The sequence below is a fragment of the Phalacrocorax aristotelis genome, chromosome 1 (assembly GCF_949628215.1).
Source record: "Phalacrocorax aristotelis chromosome 1, bGulAri2.1, whole genome shotgun sequence".
In the NCBI taxonomy this organism is placed as follows: Eukaryota; Metazoa; Chordata; class Aves; order Suliformes; family Phalacrocoracidae; genus Phalacrocorax; species Phalacrocorax aristotelis.
The window spans coordinates 139,542,116-139,567,355 of NC_134276.1; the positions used below are offsets into that span (position 1 = coordinate 139,542,116).

Sequence of the window (25,240 nt, forward strand, 5' to 3'; positions counted from 1 at the left end):
TGGAAATGTTCTTTAAAGCTTAGCATCAAAGCATTCACTTTATAAGCTGCAAACCTTGGTTCTTGTGCCAGCAGCAACTTCTCCCCATAATTAATTAATACCGTATTAATTGTGCATGTTCCACAGGCCTGTTGAGGAGGTGTGGCAAGGCCTGCACCCACAGATCAACCTTCCCAGTGCAGCCAAGAGAGGAGCACAGGAGGGAGAAGGTAAAACCCCTTCAGATACCTGCAAAGGAAAACAGAGTACAAGCAATGTGTTCAGCAGCTACACTACCAACATCTGAGGGGTGCGCACAGAGCCCTGCCATGGTGTTCCAGCAAACAACGAACGATGCACGCAAGGAGGGATTCCACCAGCTGCACCCTTGTGCAATCTGTTCAGCTCTGGGCCAGCTGGGAGCACAACCAGCAGGCCAAGAGGAGGGGCTCACAGCAGCTGAGTGCCCTTGCAGATAGGATTTGGCCATAAGTCATAAGATCCTGTGAAATCGCTGGAAGGGGAACAGGGGAAGAGGAAGAGTATGAAGGAAAGAGAGATTATTCAACCTCCTCTTTGCTCTGCTGGGCCTCAACTCTCTGTTGACTCCTGGCACTAAGAAAGTTGCACCCTCACCCTTCCAGGGTTTTTGGCCATGGTAAAACTGGCACTGTGCACAGAAGAGAGCCCACCGTGGGCACCTCACACACACACCCCCGCCCCAGCAAAACCAGGGAGAGCACTCACAACAGGAACAAGTGAGAAAAGAGGATGCCCCAGCCACTAACAGCCCCTGTGAAGAAGCCCGTCCCCAGATGTGCCTCGGGATTTGGCTGGAGACACCTGCCCATCAGCAGCCACGCAGGACATGCCAGCCTGCAAGCAGACCCACAGACACTTCCCTGCTGTGGGACAGAAACCAAGATCTAACTAAGGTCTATGTGCTGATCAAGATTATTTAAGACGCAGACTCATCCTCTATAAAACAATCAAGCTAGTGGACACGTATATATTTTCAATTGTAATCTGAATGACAACAGGTACCACTGGCCTGAAATCTAACCTGCAAAGACATTTTTACACTAACTCTTGCACCCAATTTATTAATCTCTATAAATTTTTGTGTAGGTAAACAATTTTGTTTTCCTGAAGGTACTGTGTGTTTCGTGTTGTTAAAAGAAAAAAGAAAAGCAAGACTGGCAATGGAAAATTTTAGCAAGAGTCCAAAGTGAAAGGCATGAAATTAAAAATACATGAAACAGAACCATAAAAAGGCGGGAGATTATGCAGAAAATTCAGATGGTTTATAAACTAACTGCATAAAATTGTCCCAGCAAGTTACTTTAAGAAAAAAGGGAATTTATGTCTAACTATTAATTTGCTACAGCACGTCCATAGTAAACATGAAAAAATGCAGTTGAAGATCATGCTACTTATTCTGAGATGACAAGGCACCTTAACAAACTACATATAGAAAGAGAAGCACTAAAATACAAGCATGTAGCAAAAACATTATGAATTCTTCTTAAAGCAGGTAATGCTTTTCCCCTCATGAGGAAGGCAAAATGCAATTTATGTTTACCATATAAAAAGGTGGGCTTTTTTTCTTCTACAGTGATGTGAAAAGGATGAGCAGAAATGAACAGACATCTAAACTTTATGTAATTAAATGTACAGATGCAGATTAAAAATCTTAATTTGTTGCTCTGGAGAGCCAATGGGTGCCAAACCTAAGACTCTTATCCTACACTGTCCCTTTCTTTCAACGGTTTGAAAGAAAGGCTAAATAAATCTCCCTACATTTTTAAAAAATAAAAAGGAAGCTATTTATAGCTGCATTTATTGAAGCTGTTTCCTTATCAGGAAGTATGTAGCTGGGAATTACTGACTGCCTACATCGGAAATTCTTTCAGGGATACAAAAACCCAAAAAGGAAATTTCCCTTCAAAAATATTCTGTGGTTTTTTGCTGCTAGTGGGTTTAAAATAAAATGTCAGTGCCCTGACCAGGTCACAGCCCCTTCGGGAGGTTTGTTCTGCAAACAAGAAGCTTTAAGACACCTGAGGGAAACATAAAAAAAATGTTTCTGGAGAACTGAAAGAGGGAGAATGCTGAGAACATATTAATAAGTTAACAAAATAAACCTTTTTGCAGGATGCTGAGATAGTGCAATTTCATTGCCAGTATTGCAGTATTTTCCTCCGAAATGAGCATGTTCCTAGAGCTTATCCTTACCAGAAAGCATTTGCAAAATTTATCACTCTGGCAAAGAGCTGACTCTCACAGTGCTGACTACAACTGGTTTGTTCAGACCAGGTCTTCACTGTGGTCCGTACAGTTGTCAGACCCTCCAGACTGAACTCCTGTCACCAAGTTCACTGCTTCCTCCTCCACCCACAGGGCACGCCCAGTGGTGCACAGTTAAAAAGTCAGTGAAACTATAGAAACTACTGCTCTTCCTTTGAGAAGGGAGTATGTGATGCCAAAAGCCTGTATCAGGATACCATCGCTTCTGCACGTCACAGCACCACGACACGGCAAAGACCATGTAGGACATGGGTAGAACATTGCTTGCCCACAGGAAATAGGTCCAGTTTTTTGCAGCACATGCAATCCAGTGCTACAAGTAACTCTGGGACTTCGGTAGTGAAATTCCAGCTACAAGGATCCATCCAGTAAACTCTCAGATAGGAAGACTTGCACTGTCCCCAGATCAACCCCCATAACACTGAGAATTTTGCCACAGAAGTCCCTCATCCTACCTCTCCACTGATTGTAGAACACGCCATACTATGCCTGTGGACTCTAAACGCAGGAAGGATATGTTGGTTAATCATTAGAGATGTTAATTTCATTTGAACTTGTCACGGTATAATTTAACATTTTCATTTTCTGGTCTGTATAATTGCCATAGAGCTACTTAACCCTGCTGCCAGTGCAGAATGGACACTTTCTGTGGGATATAAAAGTATGTGGAGATCAAAACCAGACAGTCATATGCAGTAAATAAAGCAGGGTGCTTAGGGCTGTTCCCAGGGTATGATTTTTATGCATACTCATAAACAAAGATTTGGAGCTGAGCAGGTATCCCAATACTTTGACTCTAGAAAGCCAATCAACGGTGACTGTATTAACTCACAACATCAACCATATGCTTATTAAATATACTAATAACTCCTAAGTTCCTGAACAAAGACCACTGCTACATTAATAGCAGTGTGCTGGTCCTGCATGAAACAAAGTTTACAGGAGGAGCAAACACATTCAAACTTACTCATTCCATAAAACACAGCCAGCACACAAGCATCCCCAACAGTGGAATGGCTGATGCACAAGTGCTTTGCCCTCCCAGGTTTCTTTGGAAAAATAATCTTGAGAAGAGGCTCTTGGCTGAGGTGTTGGATTTGGTCTCCAAATCTGGATGGAACCATTTTACCAAAAATTTATTCAACAAACTTACAAATCATTTAGTGCTCCAGCAGTAAAATTGGGAGTTGTAAAATGGATGTAGAACCCTCTTTAATGGAGATTCTGTCAGGCTGTATTTGGCAAGAATCACAAGGAGTGTCAGCATAGGGGAGAGAAGATGCGCAAGCGTAGCAAGAAGGAAATACAGCCTCTCAGAAAGGACATAAAATAATTGCTTTCTCTGTGTGTGTGTGTATACACATGTTCTATTACATTAATCCCTGGTACCCTGAAGCTGCAGCAGGTTTCTCCTTACGTACTACATGCTCCTCTAAATTGCTGGACAGTGGTGCTCTCTTCCAATATTCAGAGGCTCAGCTCTGTTTTTTATTAGGGGAGCGGACATCGCATGCATGCTATGTTGTTTCCGCAGGGTTTTCTACCACACTTATCTTTTGTTGCAAGGCGCTCACCACACAATGGTTTGTTATTGTGGAGTTGTTAGTCATGGCTTACACACAGTTTCTCTTCTGTGTTTTCTTTAATTGTAGGGCTATTTATGAACACTGGGTTCTTTAAATTAAATTTCTTAAAAAAAAGAACATGGAAGCATTTATAACATAACACAAATGAAAACTTAAACAGACATTTGGGACGGAAAGAGAAAAGCAAGCTAATTTTAGGTTCACTAATCTTGACAGCATCCCTTTAAGACAAAACTAAAAATGCTTCAAACACAGCAATACCATAAATGTCCTGCTGCTTTTCCTTCTTATTCCTCCACACACTTTCCAGGGGAATTCCACAAGGGAATGGCTTGAATCCCAGATTAAAGCGACATGGCTTCCTTTCTCCTCTGAATAGAGGTGAGTCTGCGTTTTGAAGATTTAAAATCCTGAAGTGCAGCTTTCCAGGAGGGTAAAACACTGGCTTAGCACCACTGGGACTCCCACACTGCAGGCTCTGCATACCCTGAAGCACAGGTGTCTGACTCTCCCACCTCAGGACTGCTTTTCAAGTTCCCACTGGGGCAGGAAGGGTCTCAGCCCTCCACACACTTCCACTGAGGACTGTCGGTGCAGGAAACCGCTGCATTAACTCTGTCTGGGTAACAACCAGGTACAGTAAAAAAAAGACAAAACAAAAAACCACACCCCCACATTTGACTATAAATTACTCTTTCAAGGAGCAGATACCAGCTCACAGCACTGGCCTTTACAACAAGTTTTTTCGCACTTAGCCTGGATGCCTCTGCCAGAGTCACCAGCCAGCAGTAAGGAGCTAACAGACTTAGGGTTCAACTCGCCAGCTGTTTGCATCAAGGGTGATAGCTAAATTGCCTCTGAGTCACACTGATGCTAACCCCATAACAAGGGGCTCAGTTTCCCATGGGTGATGAACAAAGACCATGCCAGAAAATGTAAAGCAGGATTTTCCTGATCCAAAAGCCACAACTTTCCCAGCTAGGTCAGTAATGAGGTTTCCCTCTCCCCAATGCAACATATTCTGGATAGAGGTCTCTGAAGTAAAACAGCTGCATCTATACTGTGCCCAGCCATGGTGCAAGAGTAAACCTGAGACTGGGTTTCCCATCCATCCAAATTACCTGCCTGTATCATCACTTTGAATTTGGCCTGCGATTCACTCTAAGAAACACCCAGGAGACAGGCTGGAGTAGGTAAGTTAAATTCAAAGGAGCACCTGAGGCTGCCTGTAGAAGAGGCCACCCTTAGGTAGGAGGCAGGCTAAACGACATCTCCCTTGCTTGTGATTTTCATCCTGTTTGCCTAACGTAACAACTGGGTGTAACTCACACCCATGAAGGAGGCGGGCACAGTCACTTCACTAGGGCTGACCAAAGTAATGGTCACTGAGGGTGACAGGACGGCTGGCTGGGATTTCCACAGTCTGTCAATAGATTATTATGAGTTATAAATTGAAAGACCAGGAGGCACTGCTGAAGAGGAAGCAGATGGGCCCTGCCCTGCATAGCTCATAATATAAACATGCAAGAAAAGCCCAAAGTGGAAGAAGATGCAACATCAAGAAGATTAAATACTGCAGACAGTCAGGTGGTAGCAAGCATGGCCACTGTCCTGGCCTAATTCTTTTTTTTTTTCTTTTTGTGGTGGGTTGGGATTGGTTAGGAAAGGACTAGCTACCCAGAAAGAGAATGAAGTATAAGCTGAAAAGAAGATTAGGAGAAAAGGCAAGCATATAAAGCACAGTAAGAGGGAGGAACGAAGCTTAAGTGGCCATAATGTCAGAGAGAAGCAAAGAGGGGGCTGGAAGAAGCCAATCATGTGAGAAAGAGGCCAGTCCAAACCCTGTTAAAATCAGTGGGAATTTAAGTGCTCATTTCAGTGGGACCAGGATTGGTCTCAGAGTCATTAATTTGACATTCTGGCCACCTCTCACAGTCCCTTTGTCTTATGCAGCTTTTATTTTATTTTCCCTGTATGTGCGTCAGTCAGTTTCGTTCCACAAAGATCCTTCCAAAGCAAATATTTTTATTGCTTGCTGCTCTAAATGTGGCTTAGGGTAAAGGGCTTTTTTTCCCATCTCACTACATACTTTCTGTTCAATGCATTGAATATTCTAGCAACTAAATAACAATATGCTTAATGCTTCGAAGTGGCTTTCCAGCTGCTAGCCAAAATTGCAGAATAATTAACAGGTGCCAAAGGATTAATAAAAGGAGTAGCATAATTAATAGACACTATACAGAAAAAAAAAAATGGATCCTTGGCAACCCTGACAGTGTTGTTGTTTCCTCCTCCTTCTCTTAATTGTTTCCTGCATTCCTTAAAATAAAGAAAAAAAAAGAAAACTGGTGCCCATAAAACACAAATGATGCATATAAGCAACAATGTGTGATCAGGAAAAAGAAACTCACAATAAACTGCTTTAGATCTGATAAATGCCTTAGTTTAAAAAACCTGCCCAACTGAGAGCCCAACTGCCTGGCCTGCCCTACTACTTGTGCCTACACTTGGGGGTTAAACAGAGGGCTTTTTTGCAGAATGTGGTACCCCTAGGGTCGCAAAGATGTCAAGCTAATACACAGCCACTGGACTGGTCTCCACCAAATCAGAAAACAAATACCAATATAAATTGGCATGCAGAAAGATTCCTATGAAACACTCACCAAAAACATAAAGCCTTTAACATAATCATTGCAGAAAACTAAATAAATTTCCCTTCTGTCCTCCCTAATGAAGGCAGTAGAACAGTAACTACAAGGGACACAAATACAGAAATAAAAAACATTATTTCGTTAGCTGTATGTGAACAGGTCTGGATACTCTGAAGTTCATCAAAATCAACCGTAGTCTGGAACATATCGCACACTGAAAAACCAAAGACCAGAACCCAAGACTACACTGAAAACAAAAAGTACTCAAAGGATTTTACAAATAGATCCTTAGCTTTCCCCACCACTGCAACCCCCAAAAAGCAAGTGCAGTCAAGATAACACCACCGCAGGCCTGATGTAAAAGTTCTCCCGTATGAGGTGATGCAGGTATCCTGACATCTAGAGTGTGTCATTTTACTCTGAACATCAGTGCAGGCTGTTGGGGGTTCAATGGGAAAAAAAAGCAAGAAAAATTAGTTGTTGCCAAGATTACTTCATGTATACAGAAAAGTATGTGCAGTATGCCTTGCTATGACAATGAGCTGCAGGCATATGAAGGAAGGAACACTAAAGAAAGAAGAGAAACTACCTTAGAGGAAGAAATGAATTCTTTTTCATGCTTTTATCAATAGAAAACACTAAAGTCTTTATCCATGAGGTCCATCTCCCGAAACAAACACACACATTCCCAAGGGAAGATGCCCTACAGAGATAAAAATCAAACTGCACATTTGTCAATTTGTACAAGGGGGAATGCTGCTGCACAGGATCAGGGCACGCAACAAGTCCTTCTTCAGCACTGATATTTCTGTGTCTCTTGTTGAAGAAGTTTTATGTTGAAGGAGACAAAGAATACCATGAAGATTTTGGCACATGTTTACAGTTGCTGTTGTAGAAGGCAAGCCACCTTATTTTCATCTTGCATATTACAAAAAAGGAAAAAGCTATTTTCCCTGTGATTCAGAGCATATTAATAGACACAGGGAAGGGTTCTTACATTCATCTCTTAAATGCAGTATCCTCTATCCAGTTCCAAGAACTTTTTACCACAAGGTATTGGCCATAGCACAAAACGAGTAACTAATGACACTGTACCAGACAAAAAGATTGGGGGGGGAGGGGGAAGAACTTTCTCTCCATTGTAATATGGAATAAGGTTCCTCAGAGACTTTCAGGACTTCTACCTACCTTAGCATTCTTCATTATCATTATCACAATATCTGGGGAGTGACTGTATTATTTTTCACACCTTTTAAGAGTCTTTACACTCACAGGTTTTTGCATTTTACAGCAGGGAAACTAAAACAAGATGTCCAAGGTCACCAAGGGCAGAGCCTTGGGTGGGAGTTGAACTTGCTTCTCTTGAATCCTCAGTAAACATGTCCATTTTCCAAACAATCCCTCTATCTGACATTAATGCAGTCTAGCAGAGATCAGATATGCTGCAAAGCTACCACAGAATATGCACTAGAGACAAAGAACGAACTGGAGATCACCGTACTTTCTGACTACATACCTAAAATAGAAGACAACATATTCTCCAGCTCCTTGCTGCTACTCTGTTTACAGTGCCCCCAATATTCAGCTACTAGGTAAGAAGTGGAGTTAGGCAAACAAGTATGTTTAAGAGTATGGGTCAAAAGTCCCTTACAGAGAAGTACAGCATCAAAGAAAGGTGTGTATTACCAGAAAATTATTCTCACTCTCCCAGAGCTTTAAAGTTAAGACTGAATACATTGTACTTCTAACCTATAGGAATAGAGTAGGCTGGGAAGAAAGCAGATAATTAAAACAAGAAAGGCTGTGTGAGAAAGGGAAAGTGCCTCCACATCACCATCAGGAAAAGGGGTTTCTGCATGTTTCTAGCTGTGTTGATGACAGAGAAGGAGTCCTCCCCTGCATGATTGTAGTAAAGACAGATCCGCATTCCACCCTTCTAAACTTTGCACTTCTCCCTTTTCCAGTCTTTGGATCAAATCAGCTCAGCACAGCTGAGACCCATTTGCTCACCAAACAGTGAGAAATAATTTATTGCACCAAAGGAAATTGCTCTACTAATTGTCCTGATACTATTGGCTGTTAACACCTTCAGAGTGCTCTTAAACATTAGAAACAGTGAAATTTCACTAATAGGAAGGCATAAAACACTGTCTGAACCCACAGAGTGCACTTCATATTCCATCTGAAACATTTGTCTCTAGTTCTGCCTTTGTATGGTCCAACTGCTGTTTTCAGCTGCACCTGTAGCATAGCTCTTGAACTTGCAAGCTGGCAGACATGAAGATGTATGGGTTAGGACTGAACTCTGCCTTTATTTTGGTAAATGCCATCAGAATGCCATGGAAACAGAGAATGACTGGAGGCCTGACAAGCTACCAGCTCTGTGTGTAACTGGAGAAACTTACCATAGCTCCCTGTTGCACTGGAATGAGTGAGGGTTCAGACAAGTTATTACACTTCACCTCATCAACAAAAACAATAATAGGGCTGGAACCAAACAAAACCTCAGACCTAGATAGCCCTCAGACTTTGTGGATCTGAACCCGATCTTCACACACAGTACCACAGCCTGAACCAGAAATGGGCTACTTCACCTGACTTCTAAGGCAGTTTGGATTTAGGACCAAAGCTGTCTTCTCAGACACATCTTTTAAAAAAAATAAAAAAAATATATAAGAATACATCTATATATAGAGAGAGGAGTCCATGCAGGAATTGCAAAATCCCATGTTAATACCTCTTAAACCTCATGACCTAAGATCCAAAAGGCACTTAGTTATTTCTAATGCCTGGTATTAGGAAGACTACTCCTGAAATATGATCTTCAGTTCTGCTGTCCTCACTTTAAGAAGGATATCTGAAGAGGGAAAACAGTTCACAGAGACAATGCAAACAGAATTATGAGATCTGGAAGCTTTACAGGAAGACTGACAGCCTTAAGAACCTCTCTCCCTATCCAGTTTAGCCACGAAAAGGTTAAGAAGTGACTTTATCTAAAAGCACCTATATCAGTAGTCGTCTTTTGACAATATTTAGCAGGAAAGGAGATAATGAGATCTAATAGTTGGAAACTGAAGCTTGACTAATTCAAACTATAAATAGGGCACTTAAAAAAAAAGCAAATAAGGAGGATAATTAAGCATCGAAAGAACATGTAGAGAACTTATATCCTCCCCATCACCAAAGTATTTACATGAAGAGCAGAACTCTTTCTGCATCACATGCTGTAGCTCAGTTACTGGACCTAAACACGGGAGTTACTGAGTTAAGTTCTGCAACTCAAGTTATATCAGAGATCATTTTAGGAATTCATAGTGGTCCCTTCTGGCCTAGCTATGTACCTATATACTTTAAACAGTGGTTCTAGCAGTGTTTGGGTCAGCTGGTTGGTGACAGTGTTTAGGTTAAAACTGACTGCATACTGAGCTACAAAATACTATACTACCAGGGACTAGAACTGGTAAGGCTACGTAAATGTGCTCCATGTTGTTTATGACCTGAGACACTAACTTTGTGGAAGACTATTCCACAGATATTTAATGATTAATCATCTGTGTTTTTACACTACAAGTCAGATTTATGTGGAAACACTAATGGGAAAGAAGACTCCTTGCAAGTTTAAAAATGTGCCAATCAAAAGATAAGAAAATCCAAAACAAAAATCAAGGTGAAAGGCTAGATCACACCTAAAAATATTGGATAAAAAGTTTTGACTGAGAGGAAGCTTCACTAGACCTAGCACACTGGCTAGCTGATGGGAAGGAAGCAGGTAGTAAACAGTGCCCCACCACTTCCAGTATCAAGGGTCTCTGCCTTCCTGCCTTATGCATCTGTCAGACCCAGTGGGGAGGGCAGTAAGTAACTGGAAAACCAGCCATGATCCTGGCTGTGGAGACAACAGCAGCTCCCACAGCAGAAGTAAATAGTACCAACTAATGCAATGAGGTTAAAAAAGAAAAAAAAAACCACACCTCAGGGATTAAAAGCCACAGTGGGGAAAAGAACTGCTGGAGAACAACTGCTTCTGTGCTGGTTTCTTTGTATCTAAGTCTTGGGCAAAGCATAGAAATGCCCTGTAAGTGTAGCACCAAGTCCTCCTGGGGCTGGGAAAACAGGCCAGCAGCCACACACATGGGCAAGCAGGGCTTGGGAGCTTGGGGATACTCAGGCTGCAACCAGATGGTCAGAAATGCTGCAACACCAGCTCCCATTCCATCAGAAAGCACAGAAAAGGTACCACCTCAGCTACACTACAGCACATGCGGGAGAGAGTAAGAGGCAGCTGCAGATGAAAACAGGACTGTGGAGAATGCAGCGTGGGCAACAAGCAACCTTGGAGCAGTGCAACTTGGTGGCCAGCAAGTGAGTGAGCACAGGATTACAGAAGCACTGGGAGCACAGTTTCCACCCAGAAGTGTGCCTGGAAGACAAGCTGAGGACAGGAATGAGAATCTCTTGTAATAAACACAGGCTTTTTTTTCCTCCCTCCGAAATCCCAAACCTATTTGTCAGATGGCAACACACAAAGTTATGTTTGCTCCTGGCCCTGTTACTTGTTGTCACTCAAGTACCCCTGGAATGTACGCCTGACAAAAGTTTACTTAAAACCTCTCAATTTACTTCAGAACTGCTTCCCCTCCAAAAAGGAAAATTCCACTCTTCCTTGTCCCCATCCTATCTCACTAATTCATCTCTCGCTGGCCAACAGCCCTTGGCCTTTCCTATTCCTCAAACATTAAATCATCTCAGCAAGGAAGCGCCTGTCCCTTGCCTTGCCCCCAGCTCCAGTTTTTGTTCCAATGTCAGTGATATGCCCTTCCTCCTGTGCAGCATCCTTTTGTGCACAGCTAAGCTCATTCTTCCTCTTTTCCCACTGCCTCAGTCAGCACCCAAGCTGTAGTAGAGAGCCTGGGCACCAGGAGTATTTGAGACCCATAACAACCTGAAAATACCCACAGTACAAATGCACCCCACGTGCCACAGTTTGTGAAACTCTGACCTTGAGCTGCAGAACGTTGCTGAGCAATTCCTATACCATGGAAGGAAACATAGCACTTCCCATCAAAAGAAAACCTCCACATTTGTGCCTGTCATGAGAACTAAGCCAAATCCTTGACAGGGGATGCAGGAGATATAACGTACTGTATTTAAGAGTAATTTCCTTTGGTTAAAAAGAATATTTAAAAAACCAAACCAACTAAAGATTTTTTAAAAAGTCTAAAGCCAGGAGGCTTCCCCACTGTCTTCCATAAAAATAGAAACACCTTCTCACCCCACCCCGCACCCTCCTCAATCCAAGAATGTAAGAAGCCTCCACGCTGACACTCACGCAGGTGTGCCGGCAGTCTGATTGTGTCTTCCTCCATCCTGATCGCTCGAGGCACTGGGACATGTAGTGGTGACGAAGTGTAATTTGGTACCGGGCTCACTGGAGGTGTGTACGAAATTCTTTCCTGCTGTTAAAAAGAAAGTGGGGGTGGGGGAGGGAGAGAGAAAGAGAGAGGACAACGTGAACTTTGGAACAGAGGTGTGAAACCGAGGCAGGGGAGGGGGAAGTGGGTGGAAGGAAGGAAGCATGTGTGCGTGGTGGGGGCGAGCAGCACTAGAGATGCATCTGGCTGCCCAGGGAGCCACGGAGCTTGCAGCCTGTCCGCTTGCGGGCAAGCGCTGCGTGGGTGGCGTGCTGCCCAGCGCTGCAGCCAGGGGATAAACAGTTCTTAGGGTGACAGATTTAATTTTCAAACAGTCCACGAAGTTTCCAAGGGTCTTCTCAGAAATTTGCTGAGGGAGGAAAGGGAAGTGACACACAAGTGGGGAGACTGAGGTTTTTTATGTTGGTGAAAATCTGACAGCAACTCCATGATACATGCATACATACCGTTACAAAAAGTGCCAAAACCACTTATGTTAACAAATCAGTCATTATCTGAGCACATTTATTAAGTATTTAACACTTTATTCCTTCATAGCATTTTAAAGGACAGCAAGCAACTAGTTTTGCCTTTGCTGCTGAAAACTATATTAATAAAAACTACTCTATTTACCATTGACTAACGTAGTACTTTTTTTTTCTTGCCTGAAGTAATTACTAGCACTTTCTGTGAAGTAGTTTAACTTACTTATTTGGTTGCAAGACAGCATACAGAATGCAGCTATGCAAGGACAGTCAAATAGAGTTAAGGGCAATTTGTGAATGTTGCATTAATTTCATAATTGTTCACTGGTAGGTTTTTATTTCTGAAAATGTCTGCCAAGAAATTTAAGACTGAAATTTCTTCTGATCTGATGGGAAAATTCTTCCATATTCTAAGCCTGTACTCCAATCACAGCACAAATTATACCCTCTGTAAATAAACAGCCACAATTTTACAGGAGCATTAAAAAAAGTCATTAGCATATGCTTTCTGGAAGACAATGCATATTATTCCCCAAAACCATGCTGCTGACATTTAATGACGGCAGTACAAACAGCATGGGTTTACATCCACATACATACAGAAGCAAAAGGAGCTACCTTCATTTCTGAGCAGCTGCAGGAAAGTTCATGTGCAGCTCCCCACCCTAACCCCGATCTCTGGCAAATGGAAAAGACAAACTTGGTGCTGGAGCAAGAGAAGGTAATTACGTCCATTATGAACCACCACATTATTGCAGCCACATGGCAGGGAACTAGACTGAGGCTGACAGAGGCACCTGCAGAACCTAACATTAGCACCCTCACCACCAGCAAAGGGAAGAAGAGATTTGTTCAACATGAGTAAATAACTGAATTTACCAAAGCAGAAAACTCTTCATGCAGACTACACGACAAGTCCAAAAAGAAACAGGACACGGAGCAACTAGAAAGTCTTGCATGTCTCAGCCACCACTTCAAAGCAAGCCAAGCTCATTCTGGCACAAGGTGCTGCTATCAGCTTGCTGCTCAGTCGCTTACACAGAACCAGAAGTTTTGCCTCAACCTCCGGAGTCCCACCACTATACTATAGCCACCACTGCTGACCCGCCATGGCAGAAAAGACTGACAACGTGGAGAATAAATGATCCACCTCAACACTGTTTTGGGTTTAGATGGAGTGGGAAGAAAGGCCTGGTTCACTCCACCACCACCTCGTTATTTCTGCAAGTACAGGGTCCATGGCTTTCAGCTCAGTACTTTTTAATCAGAAATTGTTCAATCTTATATTCCAGTCTCCCACAAAGTCCTTAAACACCCTACTGTGTCCATACAGTTTCTTTCCACTCATCACTGTCCAGGCAGCAGCAATCCATTAGCTCATATGAATTTAGTTTTTCTTAGTTAACACACAGCAATGTGCACTGAGATGTTGTGAAAGACACATCTGTGGAGCTACCAAACACGATTCTGCTTTCAACTTATGCAACTCCTTCCTTGACCCGAAGCAGCTGACTCTATGCTTCATGCTCCCGTGAGGTGTGGCTAACTGTGCCCATTCTGCACTCTTGCTGCCCATTTGCGCCTTCTCACTACTGGTGCACGTACCACTGATTTGCAATGAGACCAGCCACTTCCTAGCATTTCCTGCTGCGATCCACAGCTCAGATAATCGAACCACACTGCAGCTGCTCGTTTTGTTTATTGAATGAGATATTTATAAAAAGAGGAACACTTCTGCAACATAGCCACACAGATGCCTGCCTCTGCAAACAGGCACTAGACGATAGATGGGAGACCTGAAGTCCTTTTCCTCCCTCCCAAAGAATGCAGGATACAGTCCAACCTCAGGTCACATTTCATGCTTTCAGAAATAGTGAATCACTGCTACAAAGACCAGGGCTAAGTGTCTTCAAAGGGCCTTCTCACTAGAGCCAACAGCAGGAAGAAAGTGCAAGCAGAAGATAAAATTAAATCCAGAACCCCATGCACCTCCCTCAACAGCCAGGAGGTGCTGTATCAAACTAAGACATTATACTTCCAATACCTGCTGCCTTTCTCTGCGCACCGATCAACCTCGTAAAGGCATACAGTAACTTGATTTATACCAAGACAGCTTCATTAAGATTTACTGTTATAAATACATACACTTTATTAATTATTTCCAGGTATTCGTAAGAACAGGACAGTAAAAACCAGAAAGCAGCTGTGGAAATGCACGGTTACTTTTTCCACACACCTTGAGATGACCACAGTAATGTGTGAATTGGTAATATTTGCAGAACACATTTTACAAGATACAAAGGGGAGTTAGCTATCCGACTCTTATTAGTGCCTTTGAGATGTCCTCTCTTACTAATCCTGCATTTTTCTTCCAGCACCTTTAACCCAAATATCAAAGCGATTTACAGACATTAGGTAAGTCTTTTTTCTTTTCATTAGACACACGGACAACCTGAGTTACAGAAAGAGCAAAGCTCAAATGAGCTAAGTAATTTCAGAGTGAAAAAGGACAGCATGCACCTCTCAAGGGCAATACATTTAACAAGCACATCCTGAAAGAGTAGCCTTTGTAACTGTCCTGGCCACATTTCCAAAAGGTGTGGAATGGTAATGTCACAAGGAGGTCAAGGCACTGGGCTTGTGGAAAATGAGCTTCATCCCTGTTTGCAGCATGAGTCAGTAACATGACTGGAAGCAGAATTGCAAACATCAGTCCAGTTCTGCAACCAACTGTAGCACTGTGCTTCAGCCACACGCAACCCCTGGTCTACACAGACACATGAATGCACAAGGTCATATTTGCTCCTCCAGCCTTTTTGAGGCTTTTTGGAGTCACACTTCCAGGAGGTACCTGTTGGGCTTACACCACTGAGAAGAGATTTGCTTTAATCTTCACAACTCCAGAACTGCCTAGGGCTTCTCTCTATGGGATTCATCAAACAAAAACATGGCTGGTATCTCATGCTACTAAAGCTATGCAACTAGATACTCCACTACTAGGAATTCTTCTGAAAGAGATTCCTAACCAGTCACTTTAATATTTCCCTTTGCATTAAGGCCAAGAATAGATGGTTCAGTGGTAGGGTTGTTCAAGCAATACCTTGGGAGGAAGGATGGGTAGTGCTGGTAGGAGCACCAGCATGAACCTTGTGTGTACTTGAGCAAACAGCCTTGCTGCAGCTTAGTCTACTTGTAAAAGGGAACACATCGATACATGTTTGATGTCCTTTGAAATTACTGTTGATGAGCGCTAGGAAACAGCTAGAAATGAGCATTACCACATTCCAGATTCGCTGACTGCCAGGGAACTCTATGAACGTTTAAACCCACAAGTGACTAAACGCTCAGCCCCAAACAACTGCCATCTACAAGCAACTTCAAAATAGCAGCTCCCTAGTATTTTGCCAGTAGCCACAACGAGGTCAACAAAACAGCTGGCATACTGCTTGCTGTCCTCGTTTTTTAAATGCTTCTTCAGCTCACGGTGAGTCAGGAAAGTTTCACCATGAAGCTTAACCTTGACTACAATAACTGAAGAGATGCATTAAGTCAACCTTTACAGAGACCCTCCTTGGTGTTTACTCTAGTAGTGGCTGGTGCTCCAACAGTGCCACCTAGACTACATCCAGGTCTGCTTAGACTGGGGCATGCTTTCACCTGTCCAATTTAGCACAGACAGATTGAAATACATGGTTAAGAATCAAGACAAGCTATGGTTTTGTTCTTTGTACTAGAAAAGTACAAAAACCTAAATATCCAGGTGCTGAGAAAACCTTAGACTGAATCATCCTGTCTAAAAAAGGAAGGTAACTCAAAAGCTATATTGATCATGGCTACCTAGGAGTGTATGTAACAGCTGACTAGACTCCTATAGCCATGAAAGCATACACTGATTTCACTTTGAAGAATTGGGGCAGATCCTTTACACACAAAATCCACCTGAACAGTTAGAAAATTCTGTCAGGAACACAAATTCATATTGCTGAAATAACAATATTTTTAAAATGTCAAAATCACAAAATTAAATTTGTAGTCCCTCTTTAAAAAAAGTCTAGCAGTTAAGGATGAGTGAGGCTCCAAGTAAAAAGAGCTTCATGCTTTTGCTAAAATTATACCCTTCTAAACTCCAAAGCAGCAGCCTTCATCATGAACATTCTCCAGCTTGCAGTCGACAGTCTTTTCTTTACTAACTCTATTCAGATGGCAGGTGCAAAGAACATACATGTTTCTGCAGAAATGAAAATAAAATATGTAAGAAAGCATGATATGCTATGCAAGCCCTCATGTTGTCCCAGTGACATGACTGCTTGTATAGGATAGTTGTATAGGATGGTATACTAAAATGACTTCTTTTAACTGGTAAAGCAAAGAAACACGTTAACTATGCAGGAGTTTTCAGGAAACCAGAATGGCCAACATGGTCTGCAAATACCCTGCACTGGACATAAAAGGCAGCTGCCTTTTATCACTGTGGAAAAACCTACTCTTATATTGCGCATAATGATACTCTACAGGGCGAAGTTAACCTAGAGTGAAAGGTGACATGCACTTGCCCCCCAGGCTGCTGGTGTACATGTGTCACTCAGTGCCTGTCTTGTTGCATTTGCAGTTCATCTTTGCTTCTTCAAACAGCCCAGACTTCCCCTGCTCCCCAGAGAAGCCAGCGTTACTGCAAGGTAGAGATATAGGGATTTGTGCTGGTAACCATCAGGGAGCCAACAAAAGTAAAAAGGAAGAAAGTTACCTGTCCTGTCCTCAGAGGTCATCCTTGCTTACTCGCAGAACAGTGGTAGCGGGATGCTGCTTTAAGGGAAGCTTCCATCTCCCTGGGTATCATCCCACCATCCTGCTCCAACTCCTCACCTATGGGACGTGCACTCAGAGGGCAGCACTAGCAGGTGTGCAGATGTTCTGGTGCTCCCTTAGATTCCTGGGGAAGCCCTAGGCTGAAAAACCCTTGAGTAACTTGCCCTTGCTTTGTGCAAATCCAGGTTTGAAATGTATGGTTGTAGCTCTCAGGACTGTAAACGCTGGTGTTCTGGACACAACACTATGTACTCCAAATCACAGAGGATGTTCAGCTGTGCAAGGACACAGGACCAGGGCTGCTATCTCTTTCAGCAAGCACAGAGGCAGGGGAAGTGGAAAGACAAACCAAGGGACCAAGGAACAGGGGGGAGCCTGGAGGGGGTGGGGTGGGGCTGGTTTTGCTACTGTGGATCCTCCTAGGAGTAGGTGCCTGGGTACAGTAGAGGGGAAAAATGGCCTTAGAGAAAAGGGCTGTTGCGGGGAATGAGGTGCTTACAGGAAAGATACAGAAGGCCTTGGATATCTGGGCACTCAGCAGGGCGTTGCCAGCAAACCAGCCACAGAGTAGGACAGGGGACAACGGCAGGAGATTCAAGTAAGTTAATCATTAGGGAAGTGATGGGAAGAGGAAAGGGGAGGAAAACATATGCAGTGTTCACTAGTGTTTTGTATGCAACGCTATGGCTGGACACAAAAGTCCAAGAGTCCATTATGAGATGAGTTACAGGGTCTAACACAGGGAGGAGGGGGGAAATCAGAACCCCTAAGAGACTGCATGGCACCAGGTACACAGTTAAAACATTTTCGTGTTTTGGTCAATGGTATTGCTTGCATACTCCAACTTCTGCCAGGGACAAAGGATCAGGCTCCAGAAAAAGCTAAGCAGAGCTCTGCAGTACCAGGGTATGACCTAAACTCTCCACTTCCCTCCCTTCCCCCAGTTGCTGTCGTCTTAATTTCCATGGCAGACTTCTCATTTTTGATCCCATTAATATAGCAATTCACGTCAAATCTATAGCAGCATAATCAGCACACTATCAGTAATTAGAGAAATTAAAACAAACACAGCTCTCTGGAATGGACCTTATGCAAAGCAGCACTGGGAAAAGATTAACATCTCATTTCCTGTGCACAGAAAGCAGAGATTGTCTCGGTGACCTTAGTGTTTCTGTGAAGTTCAGTTCTTCTCTGTCTCCTCCCTTCAGCCTGCCTCTGACAGACCTCCCAGCACAGGAGCAGGAGATGGCTACCCTTTCACGTCTCAATCCTTACTCAAGCAAATGAAAAAACACCCACAGAGGTGCAACAGTTCATCATGAAAGAGAAAGGAGACAGTGGGGAAGGCCATGCTTCTCCCAAAATTACTGCAGCTGTTCTAATTAAATTAAAATCATACAGACAGCAATATTGATGCACTCAAGTGCTGTGAAAGGGCAGCTTTGCAGAGGTCAATGTTGTTGAAAATGCTGTGATACAGTTGCATTATTGTCTGAGCGCTGCAAAATACCTCAAATTAGCAAATATAAATGAAGCAAAAAACTAGCTGAACCACATGCTTAAAAAGCGTTTCTTCGCTGAGGTCATTGATAATACAGAGGAATAGAGAGTAGAAACAGGCTATGGGAAGATAGCATCAGGTAAAACTACAAGATAATACTAAGTCACAGAACTTAAGATTTAAGAAAGGATTAGCCATTTATATATTTTTTGCTGCCTAGCTGAAATATCTATGGATAGCATTCTTTATTATTAATATATGGGAGGCAGATTCTGGTTCAGAATGTGAAGTGGAATCATCACACTCCAAAACAGGAGTAAAGCCTCATCAGTTTGAAGTGGGAGACCCTTCCACCCACCCTTTCCCAGCGGCGCTCTAAGAGGAGGCAGTAAAGCTGGGACTTGGACAACCTGACCTACTACTTCAAGGCAGAAGTCAAACACGGATTCAACTGCCTGATGTTAAGAAACTATCTGCCCCCAGCTCCTTTCCACATGCGACTCCAAAATTTGCATTACAGGGTTGTTGCTGCAACATTCTTCCGAAGAACTTGCTACTGACCTCTGTTGAAGCAGGGCATGGAGAAAGGTGGGCCACTGCTCCGATCCACAGGGCAACCCCTTTTGCACCTACATCATGATTTTGTTAGCACACTCGCTTAGCACAAAGAACCACAGAATGCTAAGAAAGAGTTTATTGCACATCTAGAAAAAAAACATGAGGCTTTGAAGTACTGTTGCCAGTGAGTAAGGAGCAGGTAAGCAGGGAGGGCAATACAGAAAGATATTCCAGGCTTAGATATTTGCACAGCAACTTAGATATTTCACTGCAACTTTTTCACGTTCTCTTTTCTAAAACAGGGAGTACTGGGGAACCTCGTCTCTGAAACATACAACGGTTGTACAGCCCTGCCTGCACACATGGGAATTCACACCCTGAACACCTGTGATTGGAGTCATGCACTCATTACAGTGAAAAATTTCTGGAGGCCATGAAACTGAGATAGGAAAACTAAGGGGAAACATGGTGTACAGGGAGCTGCCCTCTCACGTGTTACGGGAAAGGAAAGTCCTGGAGCTGCTCTGCAGCATCTCAGGGCTGGCATGGAAGCATAAGTGTTTTCACTTGGTTGCATTATGGAGCCTTCCCTGTACTGGCAAGCTGCAACACTACTATGTATTCAAACACATTTCCAGGACAAGCATCATTTCTGGTCTTTCTACAAGGGATGAGTGTTGCTTTCTGAACATTTTTACTGAAGCTATGAATACTGTGAACAGGATCCTTCACAACAGGGGATATCAAATATTTCCATTGCATGAACCACAGGTCAGAACTGCCACATGGATGAGGTCAACTCATTTGCTGCCATGCATTATCTACATGCCCATCCGTTAAGTAGTGGAAAAAACACGGGAGAGTAATTCACAGTAGTCATAGCTTCTTTTAATCCTCAGTCACTGATGAAAACAAAATTCTTGAGAAGCCACAACATTCTGAAATACATATTTTTAAATTGTATTTTCAAAATGTAAGAAGTTACCCTTTTTGTTCCCATTGCACTGTTGGACTCTGCTCCCATGTATACCTTCAAAATTCTCCAGCTATTTCTTTAAAACAATTATTCTGGTCCTGATTTACATTAGTGGAAGTATAGTCCACATATGGGCCTCAATCTTTATCATCTCCAGTTCAGTCACTTAAGTTTACCCCCTCTCCTTATCTACATGAAATCAGTTTAAACCTGAGGGTGAACAGTGTGTATATATGCCTGTTTGGAAACAAATTGCATCATGATATGCCATAATTATATCTGTTACCATTTTAAAACATAGGCACACCCAAAAATCAGCTACTATAACAAACTGGAAAAAATTTATGCTTGATCACGTAGGTGCCTACCCTGGTAAGCATGAGAACATCTCTCCTCGACAAAGAAAAGTTATCCACTGCCGGAGGCACTGAGAAGACGATCCTGATTGCAGGCTTGGGTTCTGGCATTGGAAGACCATTTCAGACCAGAGAACTGCTGCACCTACTTATTATCCTGTGAAACAACAGTTCAACCCTGCAAGTTTGACATCTTTACAACTTTCCTCACCGGCAAAACAAAACACTATTGGCATACACAGCACCACCTCATTTTCATGACAGCATTTCATCACACTTCAGACTTCTGGCAGATTTTCCATGAAAAAGAGATACACCAAATACACAGAGAAACCTGGAGGTGTCATAACAAAGTCTAACTCTACACCTTAGAGTTGCTGCTCCTGAAGGTTCAAGTGGTGCAAAAGTAACCCAGTAAAGTAACTCACAGCACAGCAGGGAGTACGTCATACCCTCCTGTTCAACACCACCATTAAGTAGGTAAAGGCAACTTCACAGAGGGAATCTAGGCCAGCCCAGGAAGAGAATAGCTATAAGGGCTGCTGGTAAAAAAAAATATGAGTATATCCACTTGGGTGCTCAAGAAAACTGAACAGAAACCACAAAAAGAGAAAGACAGCCAAGAAAATACCCATTCTCAAAGACTGTCTTAACAAGCTAGTCCAGAAACAAGTGGTGATGGATGTCTGTCACTATAAAATATCAGAAGGATTTGGGTTATTTGACCCCCAGCATACTAAATGCAGAGGAAGTTCCTAAAAACGATCATACTTGCACTGACCTTGTCTGTTGTACAGAAATTGGATATGGAAGAAACATCAAATTACTATCTCCCCCCCCACTATCTTTCATCTACGCCAGCCACTTTAACATGAACACCACGAGATCACTGTGACTAAAAAGGAAACTCTAGCCAACAAAGAAGAGTATATAAAAAACAGCTGGTAGGATTTCACTTAGAATATTGCATCCTGCACATTTGCAAGCTCTCCGTCTGCATCATATATATACACATACACAGAGGTCTATATATGCAAGATAGACAAGTTTTACAAGAGTCAGAAGGTCTAACTTGTAAGGAAGGAATAAAGGAACTACAGAGACAAAGAGAGATATGACAGATACAGCTCCACAGCCAAAAGGAAATAAAAAGAGAGGAAAGGGAAGATAATCTGGAAGACATATTGCAGGATGAGCTAATGAGAAGCTATGATTAAAACATTAAGCTGCAACGAGAGACCACTGAAGGCAGCTGAGTTACATCAAAAGAAATAAAATCTACGGGCAGGTCAACCTGTACAAGAATCAGGTTATTTTGTCACAATTTATTTAACGAGCTATTTAGCAGCTTTTGGAGGGTCCCTCCAGTTGGCAGTCTATGGGTATGAGAACGCAAACTAGAAGAAAATCTTTTGCTGATCAATACATCAGACACAGGATATTACTCAGAAAAAGTAAACAAACCACCTGGGGGATAGCTTGAGGCACAGCAAAATCTTGTATTTCCTCTAAAACACGGCCCTTCCGGCACAGAACCATCAGGATTAGAGGAACTTTCAGAAGACTTTTAAAATATCTTTGTACAGGAACAGCTGGGCATAGTACAGCATATCTGATTCAAAATAAGAAAAGATGAGCTTTCACATGTGTTTGAAAGGAAGCTGAAGCTCTCAAGCAAGCCATCCTTTTAAGAGGGGGCAGGTGACAGAAGGAGAGTAGAGCCTGATTTCTACAATATCATCTGTGTTCCAGGGACAATGACAGGGTCGAGTGATGGCTCTTTATTGAATGCTTTCTCCTCCATTAATGCTGCACACTCTAATGATTTGGCCATTACCATTAACAAATCTGCAGTGTCCCTGCCTGGAGCTAATAAGTAATGAACTACGCAGGTGAATATTCTGTTGTGTAAGGAGGGCTATTAGCAATCCTTTCCCAACTGCTCTGAAAACCAGAGATGCCTTCCAGGTACAACCTGTCCATGTGACACTGTACATCCCACACAGCCCTTATTCCTTCATTCTGGAAATTCCAGCGGCACTCCCAGCACTCAGAAGGGGACAAGGAGTGGATCACCCCCTGCATAGTGCTGCTGTACGGGGCTGGGCAGCAGATGACGCACCGCAAAGCACAGGAAAAAAACAAGATCCGCAGAAGAGGTTTGAAGAGAAATCACGAGAAGGACAGGAGTTTGTTCCCAGGCCTGATACTGACTCTCCAAAACAAGCTGTGGCATTACCACAGCCCTCACTGCCTTGGTTGTGCCAACAGGGCAATGGGATAATGCTGAGCCCACAGGTCTGTCAAGCCCTGGGATGGCTAAGCACAAAAATCACACTTCAGCTGCTTGCCTTCTGCCATAGCTTTTCCTGTTCGTTAAGTTCTGCAATTGTTTTAATTATTCCTTTCAACCTTTGCACTGCTTTTTGTTCTTCCTCAAATTATTATTTTGTTTTAGCTCATAATCCTGAAGCATTGGTTATGATGTTGCTCCTGGCAGAAGAGAAGTGCTGAAGTTTCTCTTTTGTTATCTTTGGCTTGTTTTCACAGCTAAGCATTGCTGGTTCACAACTGAATGGACACTGTAGTGAGAGCCACTCTGCCCTTACCATAAGGCTGCTTATGAGCTGCAAATATTGCCTCACTACATAAGTGACAAGCTTGGGAACTGAGCCAGCTGAAAGGGAGTAAATTGCAGCCATCTTCAAGAAAAAGTCCTAGTCCTGGGCCCATTCTGACTCAGGCTGAAGGCTTGTCCATGGTCCTCATCATTACACTATTTAAATATGTCCTGTAATACCTTTACCACTTCCCTGCAATGAAGAAAAGCGTTTACACTCACCTTTACAAGTGGAGGGACCAAAGCGTATGTGGATTTGGTCATTAGCCCATCAGGAGTACAGGAGCTGAGCAAAAGCCTACTGTGACACCTTAGAAAATATTCTCTCTTAAGAACTCTATCGGGATCTGAACCCAACTGTTAGGACTTGATATTTATATACAGTGATAGCACTCAGAGGCAAATGGAACCACAGGGTCATTGTCCAGGGCACTAAAGAAACACCAGGGAACAGCCCTGAAGAGCTCAAAGCCAAAATAGTAAGGAAGAGAAGCACCAGAGGGAGGATGTTTTTGAACCCTATTTTACAGTTAGAGGTACAGGAAGAAGCAGCAAGTTGCCTAAATCCCATTTTGACCCTCTACCCACGTGGCCATGTTTCTCGGGTTATGTTGCTGCTCTGGAAACAGAAGGATAAACTAAAAGAGAGAAGTAAAACCATGGATATAGAATCATAGAATCGTTAAGGTTGGAAAAGACCCTTAAGATCATCAAGTCCAACCGCTAACCTATCACTGCCAAGTCTACCACTAAACCATATCCTCAAGCACCACATCTACCCTTCTTTTAAATAGCTCCAGGGATGGAGACTCCACCACCCCCATATCATGCAAAAGCTCTGAGAAGGCATCATTTCACTTCGGATTTTAGCACTGATTTTAAATACCCTCTCCCCATGAGCACTTCTGATTACTAACACTCTTTGTCAAAGCATTGACTGAAACCTTTTGACTCACAAGTGCACAGCAGAGATGGCCTGCACCAGAAGAGAGCTGTGAACCTGTTCCAGAAACACGTCCCTCCTCTGCCACAAGAATCAGGACAGAGGCACTCCAACCCTTCCCATGGTTACACAATGGCACAGATCCAGTTAGGAAGGCAGGTCTCCTTATCCGACCCAACTTGCAGCTAAACAGTCTTAAAAACCAGCGCAGCTGGCACAGGCAAAGCAAAACAGGGGGGCATCAATCACCCCCATCTAATCAAGCAGGGTGTGCTTAACACTTGAGCTGAGCTGTGAGACTGTCAGAGGATATGGGGGAAGGAAGAAAAAAAAAAACCAACCCCACAAACCTGCTCAGAAAAAGCATGACAAAACACTTCTGTTCCTACAGCCAAGAAGGTGACTGGGACAATTGCCCAAGAATAGGAACGTTCCCAGCATTTAAGGACACACATGTCCCTCCTAGCAAGCATCCCCAACCCCGTCCACCACATGCCCTTCCCCATAGTCCTGCTCACACATAGTGATGGCTGATGTTTTCATTAGAGGAAAATTAACCAGATTTTTTTTAAAAAAAAAAAAACTGGCAAGAAAGACATTAGACTTTTCCTGGCATTTCTCCTGTTTATACAGGACCTGCCAAACCGGTTGTGTGATTTTTATGCTGCTTTCTTTTCCACAAAGTCCTTCGAAAGGCAGAATAACAGAAAGCAAATAAGGAAAAAGGTTGGTTATATAGGTCCAAAGATCAACCCTTGGTAATGCAGCTGAAAAAATAAAAAATTAACCAGAATCTTCCTGAATTTATTTTGAATATCCAAAGACCACAGTTGTTTATGTTTATTATTAAGACTGTGTAGAAGCAGAGCAGTTTTGAATAGTGAGAGGCAGTCCCATTTTGAATTGTTTATCGGCTGGATAGATAAGTTACACAGCAGATAAAATGAGAAACTGAGGCACAGCAGCCAGATGAACTGCTCAAGGTCAGGCAGCTCCAGGGACAGAAAGCAGGTCTCAGCATCCACATGGCTCCCTCCGTATTAGGTCATGCCACTTCCCCT

At 42.9% G+C, this 25,240-nt stretch overlaps 1 protein-coding gene across 3 annotated transcripts in view; it reads right to left on the reverse strand.

Annotated features, from left to right (window-relative positions):
* ETV6 (ETS variant transcription factor 6) overlaps positions 1-25,240 on the reverse strand; it is a 147,755-nt gene that overhangs the window by 86,888 nt on the left and 35,627 nt on the right. The window contains exon 2 of one of the 3 annotated variants that reach the window (XM_075112139.1): positions 11,853-11,976. The exons of 1 other annotated variant lie outside the window; for it this stretch is intronic. In XM_075112139.1, the coding sequence (XP_074968240.1) occupies positions 11,853-11,976 (124 nt within the window). Of the gene's footprint in view, positions 1-11,852; positions 11,980-25,240 lie in introns of all 3 variants that reach the window. One more of the 3 variants, XM_075112130.1, reaches the window with a different exon arrangement.